Source organism: Mus musculus, chromosome 6, assembly GCF_000001635.26.
Source record: "Mus musculus strain C57BL/6J chromosome 6, GRCm38.p6 C57BL/6J".
In the NCBI taxonomy this organism is placed as follows: Eukaryota; Metazoa; Chordata; class Mammalia; order Rodentia; family Muridae; genus Mus; species Mus musculus.
The window spans coordinates 3572466-3591335 of record NC_000072.6 but is presented as its reverse complement, the minus strand read 5'-3'; the positions used below and the strand labels follow the sequence as shown (position 1 = coordinate 3591335).

The 18870-nt window shown below is 39.7% G+C and overlaps 1 protein-coding gene across 3 annotated transcripts in view; it reads right to left on the bottom strand.

Annotated features, from left to right (window-relative positions):
- Positions 1-18870, bottom strand: part of Vps50 (VPS50 EARP/GARPII complex subunit) — a 105139-nt gene that overhangs the window by 12196 nt on the left and 74073 nt on the right. For all 3 annotated transcript variants that reach the window (NM_001167750.1, NM_024260.5, NM_001167751.1), the window contains exons 21-22: positions 12421-12542; positions 3250-3330 (exon numbers count right to left, since the gene is read on the bottom strand). In NM_001167750.1, coding sequence (NP_001161222.1) covers positions 3250-3330; positions 12421-12542 — 203 coding nt within the window. The remainder of the gene's footprint in view (positions 1-3249; positions 3331-12420; positions 12543-18870) is intronic.

Here is an 18870-nt window from a genome sequence, read left to right as displayed (position 1 = left end):
AGCTAGCCAGCTACAAAAACTTCCAGGCTGACAAAAATAAGTGGAGTGCTTATCATGCAATGGACCAGTAGTGCTGAGTTTCAGCTAACATCGGCCTCTTGAGAGGAGCCTCGGGCCCTCTGAAGACAGAAGAGAAATTTCACTCTCTCTAATCATGGCAGAAGTCATGTTAGTGCCTCTTGCTGCCATTATCCTACCACTATAAAGAGAATATAAATCAACAGATTTCCTGGTCAAATTGAAAATGTTTTTTATAAATAATCAAATATTCAAACTGGATGTGGTGGTGCACACCTGAGATCTCAGCTTTACGAGGCTGACACAGGAGATCACTAGTCTGAGGCTAGCCTGGGCCATACAGGAAGGCCTTATCTCAAATAAACAAGCAAGAAAGTTGGCCAAAGGTTTTAAACAATGTAGTTATCATCACTCAGGTGGTTTGAATAAAAATCGCTCTCAGGCTCATATATCTGAATGCCAGGGAGTGAACTCTTTGCTAGGATTAGAAAGATTAAGAGGTGTGGCCTTGCTGGAGGAATCCTGTCACTGGGGGTAGGCTTTGAGGTTTCAAAAGCCCATGCCAGCAGACCCAGTGTCTATCTCTGTCTCTCTGTCTATCTGTTGCCTCCCACTTGTGGATCAGGATGCAGCTCTCAGGCACTACTTCTCCAGCACCAGGCTTGCCTGTCCCATGCTCCCTGCCATGAGGATTATGGACCAGGCCTATGAAGCTGAAAGCAAGCCTCAACTAAATGCTTTCTTTGATAAGAATTGTCTTGGTCATAGTATCTCTTGCAGCAATAGAACAGTGACTGAGAGTCACCAAACAGAACAGTAGAGACTTATTTCTGGCATGAGATCAGCAACGGTTGCTTCCTCATGTGCACTTCCTCTCTTAGACGTCCCCTTGATGAGGGAAACACATTAAAATTTTAAACTGAATTTATATGATAAATTCTTTCAGGTAGCATTTTAAAGTATCAAAATGGTTCCATTTGTCACTTATAACTTAAAAGTAAAAAATAAGATACATATAGAGAAAATAAAACTATGAAAAGTAAGTCTAAAGTTTTAACAGCCACATAGAAGTGATGTGAGAAGTTTTCTGCTTTCTCCAAGCCGATTGGGCTATTTATCACTGGCCTATCCACACAATGCAGTGACTCCACCACACTTTCTGACATCATGGAAACAAGTTAATGTTCATGTTAACTTAAAAATAATTTAGATCAAGGTATATTAAACAGCAAATGAGATTTCCTGAAACAATAAATCAAGACTGTTATCTATGCAAAGATATAGAAACTAACAGGAAAAACAAAACAATAAAAAAACAAGACGGCCAGAAACAAATGGAAAACTATTTTGAAAACGTAGACTATATTCGAGGGAGTGTTAGTTATCTGGCTGCAGGAACTGGACAGGTGGGCCTTATACACTCAAGGATGAATGATGGATTTTCTATTCCTCAGCCAATCTTTTGATTTAAAAGAACATGAACATAACACTTAAAACTGGGACATGTTTAGAAAAAAGTGCCCAAAATAGGAAACAAGAAAGGAAGGCATGTTACTTTTGAACATACAGCTGTACATTTGACAAATTCACCACTCTAGGACACAAATTAATTGTTATCACCATAAGAGTTAGACAAATGTCATGGGCATTCCATTGCCAAGAAGATGAGTAACGGCATGTTTCCCACGGTTTACTTAGTGTGTGATCTCTTATATGCCTTGTGGCAAAACCTGAAGTATAAATCCATGCCTTAAAGGTCAAGTTCAAAACTCAGGTTTAACAATTCTAGTCTAGTAACCTGTAGAAATAATGGAGAAATGCCAGAATGATTTTAATGATGAAGCTCTACCCAGCACTCTTGAAGCATTCTGTCAGAAAAAGAGAAGAACGTCAGTTGAGTTCTAAGCTCAACACAGAATAAGATCTGATGGTCAGAGTCATCCCCAGGCAAAGAGAATGCATAAAGAAACATGGAAAATGGTTATAGTGGCAAAAGCTGATGGATTCCTTAAAAACAAAGGCAGGCAGGTCAAAGGGAAGGAAGGAAAGAAATGCTGGGTCAAAAACGGAGCCATTATCTGAGACAAAGATTAAGGATTAATAAACATCAAAACCTAAGAAGTCAGACTAAATCAGAATACAAGGACTCTTGCACACTATGAACATTTCTGGAGATGTCTATATGCCAATAAAGGCAGTGGGACAGCTGTGCTGTCAACTCTCCATACCCACAGGTCTGTGTCTGTGTTTTGCCAACCAGAATTCAAAATTACTTGAGGTGTAGGGCACACATCTGTACTGAATATGTCATTACTTCTAAAGGACATAGCATATTACCATTTATAAAACACTGACGTAGCGTTAGGTATGCATGTACTGTATAGATGATGAGGTAAACGCAGGTGGTAAATGGGATCCTGGAACCATGTGGTCTGCTCTTCTGCTGTAGCAGTGCCATCTGGGACAGCAACATTCAGTCACACCATCAGTGCTCACAGGTCTCCACTCCAGCCATCACAGCATTCAACAGGACCCAGCAGGGTATCACATACTCTACAGAAAGCATTTGTCTAACTGCCTCTCCACTAAACAGAACACACACTTTAGAGCAAAAGATAAGGATTGCTACTTTTATTCACTGCCAAAAGTTTTGTACACTAAGAAGTCACAGAATATTATATAACAATTATTTCAGTTTTTCTGTCTTTTCCATTTTCTCTTACTATTTCCTCCTTTATTTCTGAGAGTCTCGCTGTTTATAGCCCATGTGGTCCTTGAGCTCTCCCAAGGGCTGGGATCAGAGGCATGTATCACCATACCCAGTCATTACTTCTCAAAAGATGTATCATCATTGCATTGTTGTATAATCTTAAACCATGCATTTTATCATCTGACACACCAGTCAAAACCCAGGAGTTCCTGCTACAAAAAAAAAAAAAAAGAAGCAACCCCCGAAACAAAACAAACAAACAAACAAAAAACCCCACACATGCAAACTTTGCTCTTGAATTTCAAAGTGATTATAAAGTGATGTCAGACACTTTCTGAACACAGATCTTCAGTGGCCAATTGGAGATACATCAAGGCTATTAACAATAGGTTCTTACTTCCTGTATGAACTTGATATAACTAAAGGGCTCAGACACTTCATATGTGTATATTTATATGCAGTTGGTTTGTGACTATTTGTTTCACATAACTCAAGTAAATTAATTACAATTGGTTACTTACCAGGTCAATAAGGCTTTCTTGAATTCTGTTTAGAGTTGTTTTTAGTCTGCTACTACTAAGGCCAAGTCCTGTTGATTCCAACTGAAAAGAAAGAAAACATTACACAACTCTTCTTACACAGATGCTGTTGCAGAAGACCTGAAGTAGTAATGAGCTTAGTGTCTGCAGGTCTCCAAACTGCATTTAAAAATACCAACACAACAACAACAACATTATTATCATCATTATCATCATCATCATCACCACCACCACCACCATCATCACCATCCACAAACCAGTCACATCTTAGCCCAAAAGGAAACAACAAACTATTCATGAGTCCTTGAAGGTCAGGGCAACATCTAAAAAAGAAGTTTGTCAATTATCAGGACAGAGTTCACCAGAATTTCTTTCCTGCATGTTACATCTTTAGTTACAAAAGTTAAGATTCCTAAACATGGTTCACTTTGGTGTACATTATCTGTTATGCTTATATATTTAAGCAGAAAATGAAGTGTTACTATTTTTTTCCATACATGAATTAAAGAAAGTGTATTGGCACTTGAAATAAAATCTCTTGGGCACACTGAACATTTCATAGCACTCAATTCTATTCATTAGAAAACAAAGTCAAAGCATTTACAAAAGCCAACATACAGCACATAAATGAGAAAGCTTGAGTGTTAAAACATGATAAGTTAGTCAGCCCCTTGTATAATAATTCAATGGATGAAATCAATTTGACAGGGAAATGACAGTAAATATATACAGGTACTTGGAAAAAAGTTAAATTACCTGCTGTGAACCAAGAAACGTAAAATGATATTATTAGTAGTAAATTTTAAAATAAAGCCTCATTAACACTGAGTGTGTGATTGAGCCGACACACCAACAAGCATGGACCCATATTTATTCTTGCTTTCTTTCTACCCAAGGCACAAATAGAAAGGCTCAACTAAACTGACACACAGGAAAGTACGAGCTAACTGATTTCTCTAGACTTTACACTTCATTAACTCACCTCTCCCCTTATGTAATTTATAGGAAACTAAATCAATCCACTCTAAGTATGTGACGTTCAGTAGTTGTTCTGATCTTTCAGCCAAACCCACTTAACTAAGATGCAAAGTTCCTTCCACTTGAAGCTGCCCCTGCACCTCAGGCACTTAGCACTCCCATCCTTAGCCTCGCGCCTCCCTGGAGTACGGCAGTTTGTGTTTCCCTAGAATTTCACATAAACAGCATCAATTGAATTCTTTCTTGTTGACTCTTTAAAAGCATAGCCTGCCTTTAGGATCCGTCTGTGGTGGACACTGAGCATGCTGTGTTGCTTAGCTTTATTTACAGTGTGGACATGACACAGTCTCCAACTAAACATCTGAGTGACAGCTTGAGTCTGCATTCTACAACCATGAACATTCCAGTCTTTATCTGACTACCACATTTATTTTTATTTTCTTGGGTAAATATCTAAAGGTGAAATTTCTGAGTCACATAATACATATAATTATAATTTTATGTTACCACCATGACACTTTCTAAACTAGCTATGCCGTTTTCTTTTCTTTGAATTCTGGTTGTTCCATGCAGTAAGAGTGTATTTCTGCACACCACCCCCAACCCCATCAGTATGGTTAGCATCCTGAAAAGTTCCACACATTATAAGAACAAGCTTTTGGCTTCATGGACTTCTGTCCTCTTGCTTGATACCAGTTTTTCCTTACTATTTACCTCTTTCTTTTTTTGGGGCGGGGATGGTGGTGAATTTGTACTTTTTATTTACTCTCCTCCTTCTTTTCTTTTTGCTGTTGACACTGAAGGGTAGACACTTCCCCCAAAGCCCAGCCAAGGTGCAGCACAACATGTAATACGTGTGCTGTCACCACCACTCACGAGCTTTTCTGATTCTCTTGTAATTTCTTCTTTGAACCAAGAAGATCATTTAATTTCCAAATACCTGGAATTTTCCTAGCTATCTTATTGTTACTAATTTTCAATACAATTAGATTGTTGTGTCACTAGATTATACCTGTATAGTACTGAAGTCTTTAAAAAACTTTTGGGATGCGCTTACAGGTCCAGGTATGAAGAACCAAGTTTTTATCTGGTATATTTATTACCTTTTAGTCGGAACACTTCTCTGAGGAAATGCTCTTAACTGCTAAGCCATTTCCTTAGCTACCAGTTTCTAAATTCTTACTGATGCTAAGCACACACTTGGAAGTAACAAATTCTGGGGCAACAATCTGTTTATACTTTGTTTCTGTCTGTATTGGTGTTCTTTCCATAAAACATTCCAGAATTTGAAACCTGTGTATTAACAGGTCATGTTCTTGAAATACTTGTGATCAGAACAAAGATACAAATATTACTAGAAACTATGTAAGTATTAGAGTCTACACATTTGCAAAAGGAAAATATTACATTGAAAAGTTATTCCTATGAATGAAGGTCTACCCTCACACAGAGACCTTGTACAAATGCAGACAGGCTGGGCAAATCTTGCCAGCACCAAATGAGTCACTAATGTTGGAGCAGAAAGAGATAAGCTTAGTAAAACCTTGAAACACAAGAGGAAGTATAGTAAACAATTCTGAGGAAGGCAGATGGTTCAGTTAACAAAATTAATGACTTAATAAATATTTGTCATTATCTGCTAAGGTGGCGAGGCAATATTTTAAAAGTTGTCAATTATTATGCTTTAATTACACTTAGGCTTATATAAAGAAACCAGTACATTTTTCATTGCCAAAAAAGATAAAGGATAGAGAAAACAATTTCACTTTTTCTGCCAAAGATCTGAACAATCTGAAGTATGTTCATCATGTCAAAGCTAAAGTTAATATATAAACAACAGCACTCGAGCCCCGGGCTTCCTTGCCAGCGGAGTTGCCTGACACCCGCAAGGGCCCACACAGGATTCCCCATGGGATCCTAAGACCTCTGGTGAGTGGAACACAGCGCCAGCCCTAATCCAATCGTGCGGAACCTGAGACTGCGGCACATAGGGAAGCAGACTACCCGGGCCTGACCCGGGGCAAAAGCCCCTTCCGCTCCACTCGAGCCCCGGGCTTCCTTGCCAGCAGAGTCGCCTGACACCCGCAAGGGCCCACACAGGATTCCCCACGGGATCCTAAGACCTCTAGTGAGTGGAACACAACTTCTGCCAGGAGTCCGGTTCGAACACCAGATATCTGGGTACCTTCCCTGCAAGAAGAGAGCTTTCCTGCAGAGAATACTCTACCCACTGAAACCAAGGAGAGTGCTACCCTCCCAGGTCTGCTTATAGAGGCTAACAGGGTCACCTGAAGTACAAGCTCTTAACAGAGACAACTATAACAGCTAGCTTCAGAGATTACCAGATGGCGAAAGGCAAACCTAAGAATCCTACTAACAGAAATCAAGACCACTCACCATCTTCAAAACGCAGCACTCCCACCCCACCTAGTCCTGAGCACCCCAACACAACCGAAAATCTAGACCCAGATTTAAAAACATTTTTCATGATGATGATAGAGGACATCAAGAAGGACTTTCATAAGTCACTTAAAGAATTACAGGAGAGCACTGCTAAAGAGTTACAGGCCCTTAAAGAAAAGCAGGAAAACAGCCAAACAGGTAGAAGTCCTTAAAGAAACACAGGAAAACACATCCAAACAGGTAATGGAAATGAACAAAACCATACTAGAACTAAAAAGGGAAGTAGACACAGTAAAGAAAACCCAAAGCGAGGCAACGCTGGAGATAGAAACCCTAGGAAAGAGATCTGGAACCATAGATGCGAGCATCAGCAACAGAATACAAGACATGGAAGAGAGAATCTCAGGTGCAGAAGATTCCATAGAGAACATCGACACAACAGTCAAAGAAAATACAAAATGCAAAAGGATCCTAACTCAAAACATCCAGGAAATCCAGGACACAATGAGAAGACCAAACCTACGGATAATAGGAATTGATGAGAATGAAGATTTTCAACTTAAAGGGCCAGCTAATATCTTCAACAAAATAATTGAAGAAAACTTCCCAAACATAAAGAAAGAGATGCCCATGATCATACAAGAAGCCTACAGAACTCCAAATAGACTGGACCAGAAAAGAAATTCCTCCCGATACATAATAATCAGAACAACAAATGCACTAAATAAAGATAGAATATTAAAAGCAGTAAGGGAGAAAGGTCAAGTAACATATAAAGGAAGGCCTATCAGAATTACACCAGACTTTTCACCAGAGACTATGAAAGCCAGAAGAGCCTGGACAGATGTTATACAGACACTAAGAGAACACAAATGCCAGCCCAAGCTACTATACCCGGCCAAACTCTCAATTACCATAGATGGAGAAACCAAAGTATTCCACGACAAAACCAAATTCACACAATATCTTTCCACGAATCCAGCCCTTCAAAGGATAATAACAGAAAAGAAGCAATACAAGGACGGAAATCACGCCCTAGAACAAACAAGAAAGTAATCCCTCAACAAACCAAAAAGAAGACAGCCACAAGAACAGAATGCCAACTCTAACAACAAAAATAAAAGGAAGCAACAATTACTTTTCCTTAATATCTCTTAATATTAATGGACTCAATTCCCCAATAAAAAGACATAGACTAACAGACTGGCTACACAAACAGGACCCAACATTCTGCTGCTTACAGGAAACCCATCTCAGGGAAAAAGACAGACACTACCTCAGAGTGAAAGGCTGGAAAACAATTTTTCAAGCAAATGGTCTGAAGAAACAAGCTGGAGTAGCCATTCTAATATCGGATAAAATCGACTTCCAACCCAAAGTTATCAAAAAAGACAAGGAGGGACACTTCATACTCATCAAAGGTAAAATCCTCCAAGAGGAACTCTCAATTCTGAATATCTACGCTCCAAATGCAAGGGCAGCCACATTCATTAAAGACATTTTAGTAAAGCTCAAAGCACACATTGCACCTCACACAATAATAGCGGGAGACTTCAACACACCACTTTCATCAAGGGACAGATCGTGGAAACAGAAACTAAACAGGGACACAGTGAAACTAACAGAAGTTATGAAACAAATGGACCTAACAGATATCTACAGAACATTTTATCCTAAAACAAAAGGATATACCTTCTTCTCAGCACCTCACGGGACCTTCTCCAAAATTGACCATATAATTGGTCACAAAAAAGGCCTCAACAGATACAAAAATATTGAAATTGTCCCATGTATCCTATCAGACCACCATGGCCTAAGACTGATCTTCAATAACAACATAAATAATGGAAAGCCAACATTCACGTGGAAACTGAACAACACTCTTCTCAATGATACCTTGGTCAAGGAAGGAATAAAGAAAGAAATTAAAGACTTTTTAGAGTTTAATGAAAATGAAGCCACAACGTACCCAAACCTTTGGGACACAATGAAAGCATTTCTAAGAGGGAAACTCATAGCTCTGAGTGCCTCCAAGAAGAAACGGGAGAGAGCACATACTAGCAGCTTGACAACACATCTAAAAGCTCTAGAAAAAAAGGAAGCAAATTCACCCAAGAGGAGTAGACGGCAGGAAATAATCAAACTCAGGGGTGAAATCAACCAAGTGGAAACAAGAAGAACTATTTAAAGAATTAACCAAACGAGGAGTTGGTTCTTTGAGAAAATCAACAAGATAGATAAACCCTTAGCTAGACTCACTAAAGGGCACAGGGACAAAATTCTAATTAACAAAATCAGAAATGAAAAGGGAGACATAACAACAGATCCTGAAGAAATCCAAAACACCATCAGATCCTTCTACAAAAAGTTATACTCAACAAAACTGGAAAACCTGGACGAAATGGACAAATTTCTGGACAGATACCAGGTACCAAAGTTGAGTCAGGATCAAGTTGACCATCTAAACAGTCCCATATCACCTAAAGAAATAGAAGCAGTTATTAATAGTCTCCCAGCCAAAAAAGCCCAGGACCAGACGGGTTTAGGGCAGAGTTCTATCAGACCTTCAAAGAAGATCTAATTCCAGTTCTACACAAACTATTTCACAAAATAGAAGTAGAAGGTACTCTACCCAACTCATTTTATGAAGCCACTATTACTCTGATACCTAAACCACAGAAAGACTCAACAAAGATAGAGAACTTCAGACCAATTTCTCTTATGAATATCGATGCAAAAATCCTCAATAAAATTCTCGCTAACCGAATCCAAGAACACATTAAAGCAATCATCCATCCTGACCAAGTAGGTTTTATTCCAGGGATGCAGGGATGGTTTAATATACGAAAATCCATCAATGTAATCCACTATATAAACAAACTCAAAGACAAAAACCACATGATCATCTCGTTAGATGCAGAAAAAGCATTTGACAAGATCCAACACCCATTCATGATAAAAGTGTTGGAAAGATCAGGAATTCAAGGCCCATACCTAAACATGATAAAAGCAATCTACAGCAAACCAGTAGCCAACATCAAAGTAAATGGAGAGAAGCTGGAAGCAATCCCACTAAAATCAGGGACTAGACAAGGCTGCCCACTTTCTCTCTACCTTTTCAACATAGTACTTGAAGTATTAGCCAGAGCAATTCGACAACAAAAGGAGATCAAGGGGATACAAATTGGAAAAGAGAAAGTCAAAATATCACTTTTTGCAGATGATATGATAGTATATATAAGTGACCCTAAAAATTCTACCAGAGAACTCCTAAACCTGATAAACAGCTTCGGTGTAGTAGCTGGATATAAAATAAACTCAAACAAGTCAATGGCCTTTCTCTATACAAAGAATAAACAGGCTGAGAAAGAAATTAGGGAAACAACACCCTTCTCAATAGTCATAAATAGTATAAAATATATTGGCGTAACTCTAACTAAGGAGGTGAAAGATCTGTATGATAAAAACTTCAAATCTTCGAAGAAAGAAATTAAAGAAGATCTCAGAAGATGGAAAGATCTCCCATGCTCATGGATTGGCAGAATCAACCTTGTAAAAATGGCTATCTTGCCAAAAGCAATCTACAGATTCAATGCAATCCCCATCAAAATTCCAACTCAATTCTTCAACGAATTAGAAGGAGCAATTTGCAAATTCATCTGGAAAAACAAAAAACCTAGGATAGCAAAAACTCTTCTCAAGGATAAAAGAACCTCTGGTGGAATCACCATGCCTGACCTAAAGCTTTACTACAGAGCAATTGTGATAAAAACTGCATGGTACTGGTATACTGACATACAAGTAGACCAATGGAATAGAATTGAAGACCCAGAAATGAACCCACACACCTATGGTCACTTGATTTTCGACAAGGGAGCTAAAACCATCCAGTGGAAGAAAGACAGCATTTTCAACAATTGGTGCTGGCACAACTGGTTGTTATCATGTAGAAGAATGCGAATCGATCCATACTTATCTCCTTGTACTAAGGTCAAATCTAAGTGGATCAAGGAACTCCACATAAAACCAGAGACACTGAAACTTATAGAGGAGAAAGTGGGGAAAAGCCTTGAAGATATGGGCACAGGGGAAAAATTCCTGAACAGAACAGCAATGGCATGTGCTGTAAGATCGAGAATTGACAAATGGGACCTAATGAAACTCCAAAGTTTCTGCAAGGCAAAAGACACTGTCAATAAGACAAAAAGACCACCAATAGATTGGGAAAGGATCTTTACCTATCCTAAATCAGATAGGGGACTAATATCCAATATATATAAAGAACTCAAGAAGGTGGACTTCAGAAAATCGAACAACCCCATTAAAAAATGGGGCTCAGAACTGAACAAAGAATTCTCACCTGAGGAATACCGAATGGCAGAGAAGCACCTGAAAAAATGTTCAACATCCTTAATCATCAGGGAAATGCAAATCAAAACAACCCTGAGATTCCACCTCACACCAGTCAGAATGGCTAAGATCAAAAATTCAGGTGACAGCAGATGCTGGCGTGGATGTAGAGAAAGAGGAACACTCCTCCATTGTTGGTGGGATTGCAGCCTTGTACAACCACTCTGGAAATCAGTCTGGCGGTTCCTCAGAAAATTGGACATAGTACTACCGGAGGATCCAGCAATACCTCTCCTGGGCATATATCCAGAAGATGCCCCAACTGGTAAGAAGGACACATGCTCCACTATGTTCATAGCAGCCTTATTTATAATAGCCAGAAGCTGGAAAGAATCCAGATGCCCCTCAACAGAGGAATGGATACAGAAAATGTGGTACATCTACACAATGGAGTACTACTCAGCTATTAAAAAGAATGAATTTATGAAATTCCTAGCCAAATGGATGGACCTGGAGGGCATCATCCTGAGTGAGGTAACACATTCACAAAGGAACTCACACAATATGTACTCACTGATAAGTGGATATTAGCCCAAAACCTAGGATTCCCAAGATATAAGGTACAATTTGCTAAACACATGAAACTCAAGAAGAATGAAGACTGAAGTGTGGACACTATGCCCCTCCTTAGAATTGGGAACAAAACACCCATGGAAGGAGTTACAGAGACAAAGTTTGGAGCTGAGATGAAAGGATGGACCATGTAGAGACTGCCATATCCAGGGATCCACCCCATAATCAGCATCCAAACGCTGACACCATTGCATACCCTAGCAAGATTTTATCGAAAGGACCCAGATGTAGCTATCTCTTGTGAGACTATGCCGGGGCCTAGCAAACACAGAAGTGGATGCTCACAGTCAGCTAATGGATGGATCACAGGGCTCCCAATGGAGGAGCTAGAGAAAGAACCCAAGGAGCTAAAGGGATCTGCAACCCTATAGGTGGAACAACATTATGAACTAACCAGTACCCCGGTGCTCTTGATTCTAGCTGCATATGTATCAAAAGATGGCCTAGTCGGCCATCACTGGAAAGAGAGGCCCATTGGACACACAAACTTTGTATGCCCCAGTACAGGGGAACGCCAGGGCCAAAAAGGGGGAGTGGGTGGGTAGGGGAGTGGGGGTGGGTGGGTATGGGGGACTTTTGGTATAGCATTGGAAATGTAAATGAGCTAAATACCTAATAAAAAATGGAAAAAAAATATATAAACAACATACTCAGCCAGATGTCTGATGATAATTTCCTGTCTGATGGATGATTCTCCAGTGTTATCCACTTATGCAGAATAAAACAGTTACATTTGAGGAAACAAATACATTTTAAAAGAGATTTTTTTCCCCTCTAAAGTTTACTTACTGAATCATTCCGACCAAAAAAGGTATATATGGCATACAAGTAATAGTCAAAGAGCTGAGACATGAAATGGATCACATCGAAGGCGATTGGCTTAAGGATGTTCATCATCTGCATGTACTTTCCTGAAAGGAAAAGAAAACCCAAAGATAAGTTAGAAAAAATTAAATTTTGTTACTCTATAATTATTAAAGGCAATAAGAATATTCCAGTCAAATATTTAAATAGTGAAATATGGCATTGCGCATTATATGGTCTGCATCTGTAGTATTGGCAGGAACCAGAACAGGCCCAGCACTTTGCAGTGTTCTACAAGGCAGCACACTGAATGCTCCTACCACAGTGCCCTACTTTTACCTGGCATTGCCTGCCTGTCAAACTCTTATCAGACTCCTTTACTGTTCTGCAGACAACACTGTATAAACACACAATCCATGTTCTTAATGGCTCTTCTTAAAATAATTTGTTCAAAAATATTTAACTTCAATAAGGTTATATACTACTCACTTGCCAAAAAAGGACATTTTTAGTAGATCACATACACATAGCAAAAGTGACAAAACTGAGTAAATTGAGCAAAAATCCCCTGCACAATGAAAGTTGATGCCCATGCCCTTTAGCCTTAGCCCTATAATTCATGTGTCAAAGGCCCAGGACACTTATCACATATAAGAACATACATATAAGCTCAATACCCTCAAAGTACCAATGACATATAATTCTTACTTCTTCCTCTGATAAAATCCAGTATCTTCTTCTCTTTTAAATGTATTTTCATAATTAATAGACAAATACCATTTACCAGTTTATCTGATGGATAGATATGAGGAATGAGAACAATTTTAAATATCAAGTAAACAATTCCAAGTACCTTGCTATGTCTCTTTTCTAACAAGACCTACACACATAAAATAATCAAAATAAAGCTTTAAAATAAATGTGATAAAACCATCTTCTTTGATGGAAACTATGGGGAAGATGAAAGGTTCATAGCCATCAGTGACTACTCTAGAATCAAGATAGCATAGAAGGTGAGAAACAGGCTGAGAAGAGATGAGATGGAGATTCCCATGAGACAAACTACATAAGTCTATGTCCTCACCCACAGTCACAGCAGCAAGCACCAGCTGCCAGGCTTAACCACCTAATAAAAGCCATATTCTTAGGATTTCTCTCTTTTAAGCCAACAACAAAAACAAAACAAAGCAAAAAACTAAATATGGGAAAGTAAGTTAATAACAACAGTTGACATTTTCTATACCTGAAACATCATCTAGTTAAACAAGCAAAAATGCTAAAGGAACGAGGGGTTCTGCTTAAGTTCAAGAGACCCCTGAAAATCAGACCCTTAAATGACTTGACAAGGAAGAAAGAAAAAAAGGAAGGAAGGAAGAGAAGGAAGGAGGGAGAAAGAAACAAAGACAGAAACAAAACAGGGGAAAGAAAGAAAGAAGATAAAGAGAACGAGAAAGAGAAAGAAAGAAAGAAAACAGACACATACACAGAAAGAGGACAACAGAGAGCAAAGAAAAGGTTAACTCTGACCATACATTGCATGGTTTTAAATATTCAACAAGAAAGTAAAAGCAAGGATTAAAATGACTGGTAAGGTTTTTAAAAAGACAGTACTCTGTAGTCAGAGGCTTAAATCCACATGAGAAAACTATTTCTTACCAACAAATTTCTTTTTGATAAAGAAATGACCCTGATATAGCTGTTTCCTGTGAGGCTATGGCCAGTGTCTGGCAAATACAGAAGTGGATGCTCACAGTCATCTATTGGATGGATCACAGGGCCCCCAGTGAAGGAACTAAAGAAAATACCCAAGGAGCTGAAGGGGTCTGAAGCCCTAAAGGAGGAACAACAATATGAACTAACCAGTACCTCTCAGAGCTCGTGTTTCTAGTTGCATATGTAGCAGAGGATGGCCTAGTTGGCCATCAATGGGAGGAGAGGCCCTTGGTCTTTCGAAGATTCTATGCCCCAGTATAGGGGAATACCAGGGCCAGGAAGTGGGAATGGGTGGGTTGAGGATATAGGGGATTTTCAGGGAGGAAACTAGGAAAGGAAATAGCATTTGAAATGTAAATGAAAAAAAAATCTAATAAACAGACAAAAAAACAAAAAAAACAAAAAAAACAAAAAAGAGTTCCTAAAAGCAAAAAAAGAAAAAAAAAAAAGGAAAAAAAAAAAAAAAAGCAATGCCCAGGCATGGGGCATAACCTTCTTGGCTCAACTCCAACACCACGGTGCATACAAGGACCAGAAGCCAAGAGACATGCCCACTGCTGTTTTAACCTCAAACTTCAGTGCTGGTTAACAGCCCCCTCCTGCCCTCCCCTTCACACCATCTGACAGGGATTTCACACTGTGATTCTAGCCACTCCGGACCCATCAAAGTGCCTGACAGCACATATCACTTTCTAGTTTAGCCTTGGAGGCCAAAGGGATAAAAAAGTACCCAAGGACTGATGTCTTATTAGCCCATCCAGAGATTCTCAGTGGACTTCAGGAAAACCTCTGAGAAGCTTCCGGGGTCTCCTGGTTCTCTGCCTAGGTCTTATAATGGTAAGCCAGTGCATGAACACATGCCTATTTCCTATTCCTAGTGTGATGAACCATGTCCTCTGCTCAAAGGGCTCCAACTTCAGTTCTCCACAGTCCTCTCTTGCCTTTATCTTCCTCATATCTCTAGCCAGGCACCAGCCAATAACACCCTTTCATCCCTATACCTGCTCATTAGACAACTGGGACTACTAAGCTACTCTCAGGGTCACCTAGACAGCCCCTCTGGACAGGTATCCCCAGTGTCATATCTGGCAATCCCACTGAGCTTGAAAAAGTAAGATAGCAGCCTAAATGCCAGTTAGGGAGTCTTCAGAGGGGAAGCTGATGAGAACAGGAGCAAGCACTGGACAGGCAGACTTGGTGAAAGGCTTCCCCAGGGCAGCAGTTCCATGATGTTTTTGGTTCTCTGGCTAAGAGAGCCAGAAGACAGCTCTGTTTTCTCATCTCTCTCTAAATGAACACCCTGCTTGAGGCTCTATGTCACAGTAGGAATGGAAACTGTAGCCCAGACTCTGTCTGGTAGACAGTTTTGGAAATGGATCTCCAGATTTTCATTAGAAATAGGTTATGTCTATTCCTCAGCCTCACTTTATCTCCTAAGTGATTTTTCAGTGTTACCTCTTCATAAGGGAGAATATGTGGTAGGCTTGATCACAGCTACTATGGAGGCCTATTAAACTATTTCTCTAGCCTGAAAAGAGACCCAACATTTCAAGCCTCCCTAAACATAAATCCAAGCACGTGGCCAAGGGACCACTCAAAAAGGCAGGTTCACCGTGGCCTGTGCTAAACAGCTAGGGGGATAGTTAGTCTTGAATGAGGCGATACAGTCCTCCCTCCCAGGCTTCTTGCACAAGCCCTAGCGCAGCCCAACATGGGGCTTTAGGACTCTGTCTACCTTTCTGAACCCTGACTTCAGCTGAGAGAGGTAACTTTTCCTTTCCTTTCCTTTTGTTTTCCTTTTGGGTCTGGCCAGATCCTCTGTGTGTGAGTTCTTTGGTATTTTGGACTTTTTATTTTTACCCTTTCTGTAATAATGTGCCTTTCCACTCCGTGTGGCTCCCACCTCCCAGATGTATCAAATAAGAGTTTCAATTATTTAAGAAGGATACACAGAAATTATAAAGAATTCATAAGACAACAAATAGTTACAGATGATACACAGCTTAGAAATCTGTTACCAAATCTATTGGTATCATTTTAAGAAAATTGTAATTATGACGAACAGCTTGGGAAGGAACATGATAAAGGAACTGCATAAAAGAAAGCAAGCGGAAATCTAAAGACATGGAGAAGCTTCACGGGAACCTTGGTTAAACCAATCTCCACACCTCCAGACCTGTCCAGAAGGACAGACGCCAAATATCAGCATGGACAGAACCTACAAACAAGAGACATTAAGCACTCTGCTTTGGCTAACTCATCTATCCACAGCTCCTGTGTAGGTGAGGAAATGCACAGGGATTAGAAGCACTTGAGTAGAGGGAATGCCTGGAAACCACTGGAAAAGGGCTTCCCTAAGAGTTACAATTGTAAACATTAAGCTTTTACAGATGCTGGAGATCTAAAAAAAAAAGTAAAACGTACTTGGCTGAGTGCTACACATACATGCTGAAACCTGTCTTGATTCTTATTTGTAGGAGCTTAAGTATCAAAGGGCACAAGCAAGAATAAAATCTGAACTACATCAATACATGTGTGCATATGCATGTGTGTATGTATATGTGTACATCTGCATGTGAATGAAGCATATGCAAAGGTAAAATTGCCCGAAACAAAGCAGAAAAGCTCAAAAGAAGAGTAAAACATTAAAATACAACTTTATTAATAGAAAAGTCGTAATGGGTATAAACAGGAGTTAATAGACAGAAGTATAGTTTAAACACATGAAAAGATGCTTGAACTCAAACAAGCATATTAAATCCATTATCTGAATGATATGTCATTTAGCCTATTAGACAGTCAGGCACGTCAGTATGTGATACACAGCGTTGGAGACACTGAGAAGAGTCCCCCAGATTGTTGGCAGAAGGGCAAACTATCAAGCGTCTGCAGTTAAATCAAGAATGAGCATCAAAAAAAAAAAAAAAAGAGCATCAAGCTGAAAATCAAGCGTACATTCTCTAGTCCAGATAGAGTAAGCACTTATAAAATTGCATTTTCACATGAGCAAAAAAATGATTTCTTCCAAGATACCTGCTGTGCCATTCTTTGTCATGTCATGTCAAATGAGACGACAGATGTTCAAAGTCAGAAGCTGAGAAGTCGGTAAGCTGAGTCACACATATGTGCACAACAGGAGTATGAAGGAGAGCGACAGAGGAACCCACTGCGATGGACCACACCTAGGCCATTTCAGTGACAGAGGAACCCACTGCGATGGACCACACCTAGGCCATTTCAGTAACAGAGGAACCCACTGCGATGGACCACACCTAGGCCATTTTCAGCAGAGCCTCATGTTACATGAACAATGGGGAAAAGGCATGCTACAACACACTAGGCACAGTACGAGCTAGTCTTGAAACGAAAGCAAAAACAATCAAGAGAGGAGGTATACACTAAACATTCTTGGAAACGCACACTAGCACTTAAAACAAAAAACAAAAACCCCCCAAAACCAGGAGAAAGTGGGTGCTTTCTCTAAGGAAGGGGACCTGGACTGCAAAGTATTTAAGCTTGAAGGCATCTTAATTTTAAACCACTTTTACACATTATCTTTCAAGTGAAAATCTTCAGTAGTCAAATGGATGAGTAAAGATGCTGGTGACAAAGAAGGTCAGTGCAGGGCTGGATCGTAGTCCATTGTCCTCACCCCACACTACCCACACCACAGCCACAGCCTGCCTCAATGTCTCTCAAACCAATGGATTCTGCCTTCATGTTAACTGCAGAGGTGTTACTGTGTATTCTGTTGTTAGTATAGATTCTGCCAACATATCTCCTGTCCTTCAAATCTGTCCACCATGTAAGTAAAAGTTGCCTCAAGGAGCAGACCCATGAGTGCCAAAGCTATGTCCAGTGAGACAGACATGATTCACCCCTAAAAGCTTCTCACAGGAACACATGCCTTTCTGCTCACAGGGCTCGTACTGCCATTTCTCCTCTGTATCAGTGGGCAGGGTACCTAGCCTATGATACAGGGAGCCTCACTAACTTTTCTTCTCTTATTTATACACGGAGAAGTACTGCCTTTGCCAGCTTGGAGTCTTCGAGCATTCAGCAGTTAAAGACAATCCCTACCTTCTGCCCCTGGCCTTGAGTGGCTCTCTTCAAATCCTATTTTAAGTATATGCACAAACTAAGATGGGGTGGGGGCAATGGAATTCTTTAATAGACACAGAAGAATACCTATCTTCTTCAATTTCCTACACCAACCAAGAAGGTTAGGATTGTGTTTGCTGCTTGGATTTAACAGGAAACATATTAGCCTGTTGTATTTTATGAATGAATTATATGTATTTATGTTATATACATATTTTATATGTGTGTGTATATATAGTATTATATATACTATAGTATACTATATATACACACACACATAGCCTCCACTGTTTTCTTTTACTGTAATAAATCATTTAGAATACAGTATGACTCCTCTAGCTACTTTAACTAGGTATGACTAAAAACAAGCACTTATATTTGAATGCCAGCTGCAGTATTCTAATTACCTGTGTCCCCATGCCCAGAGTATTATGTACCTACACCATGACAACAGCACCACCCAGTCACTTTTCTGCCACTGACAGGCCAAAAGCTGTCTCTAGTTTAACCTTCAGTAAAACCAGACAAACTATCTTAAGTTAATTATATTCAAATTCCAAAAGGTGTTAAGAAAGATAACAAGGTTCCTACAAAGCTTAGGTCATCTATCACTGAAGACCA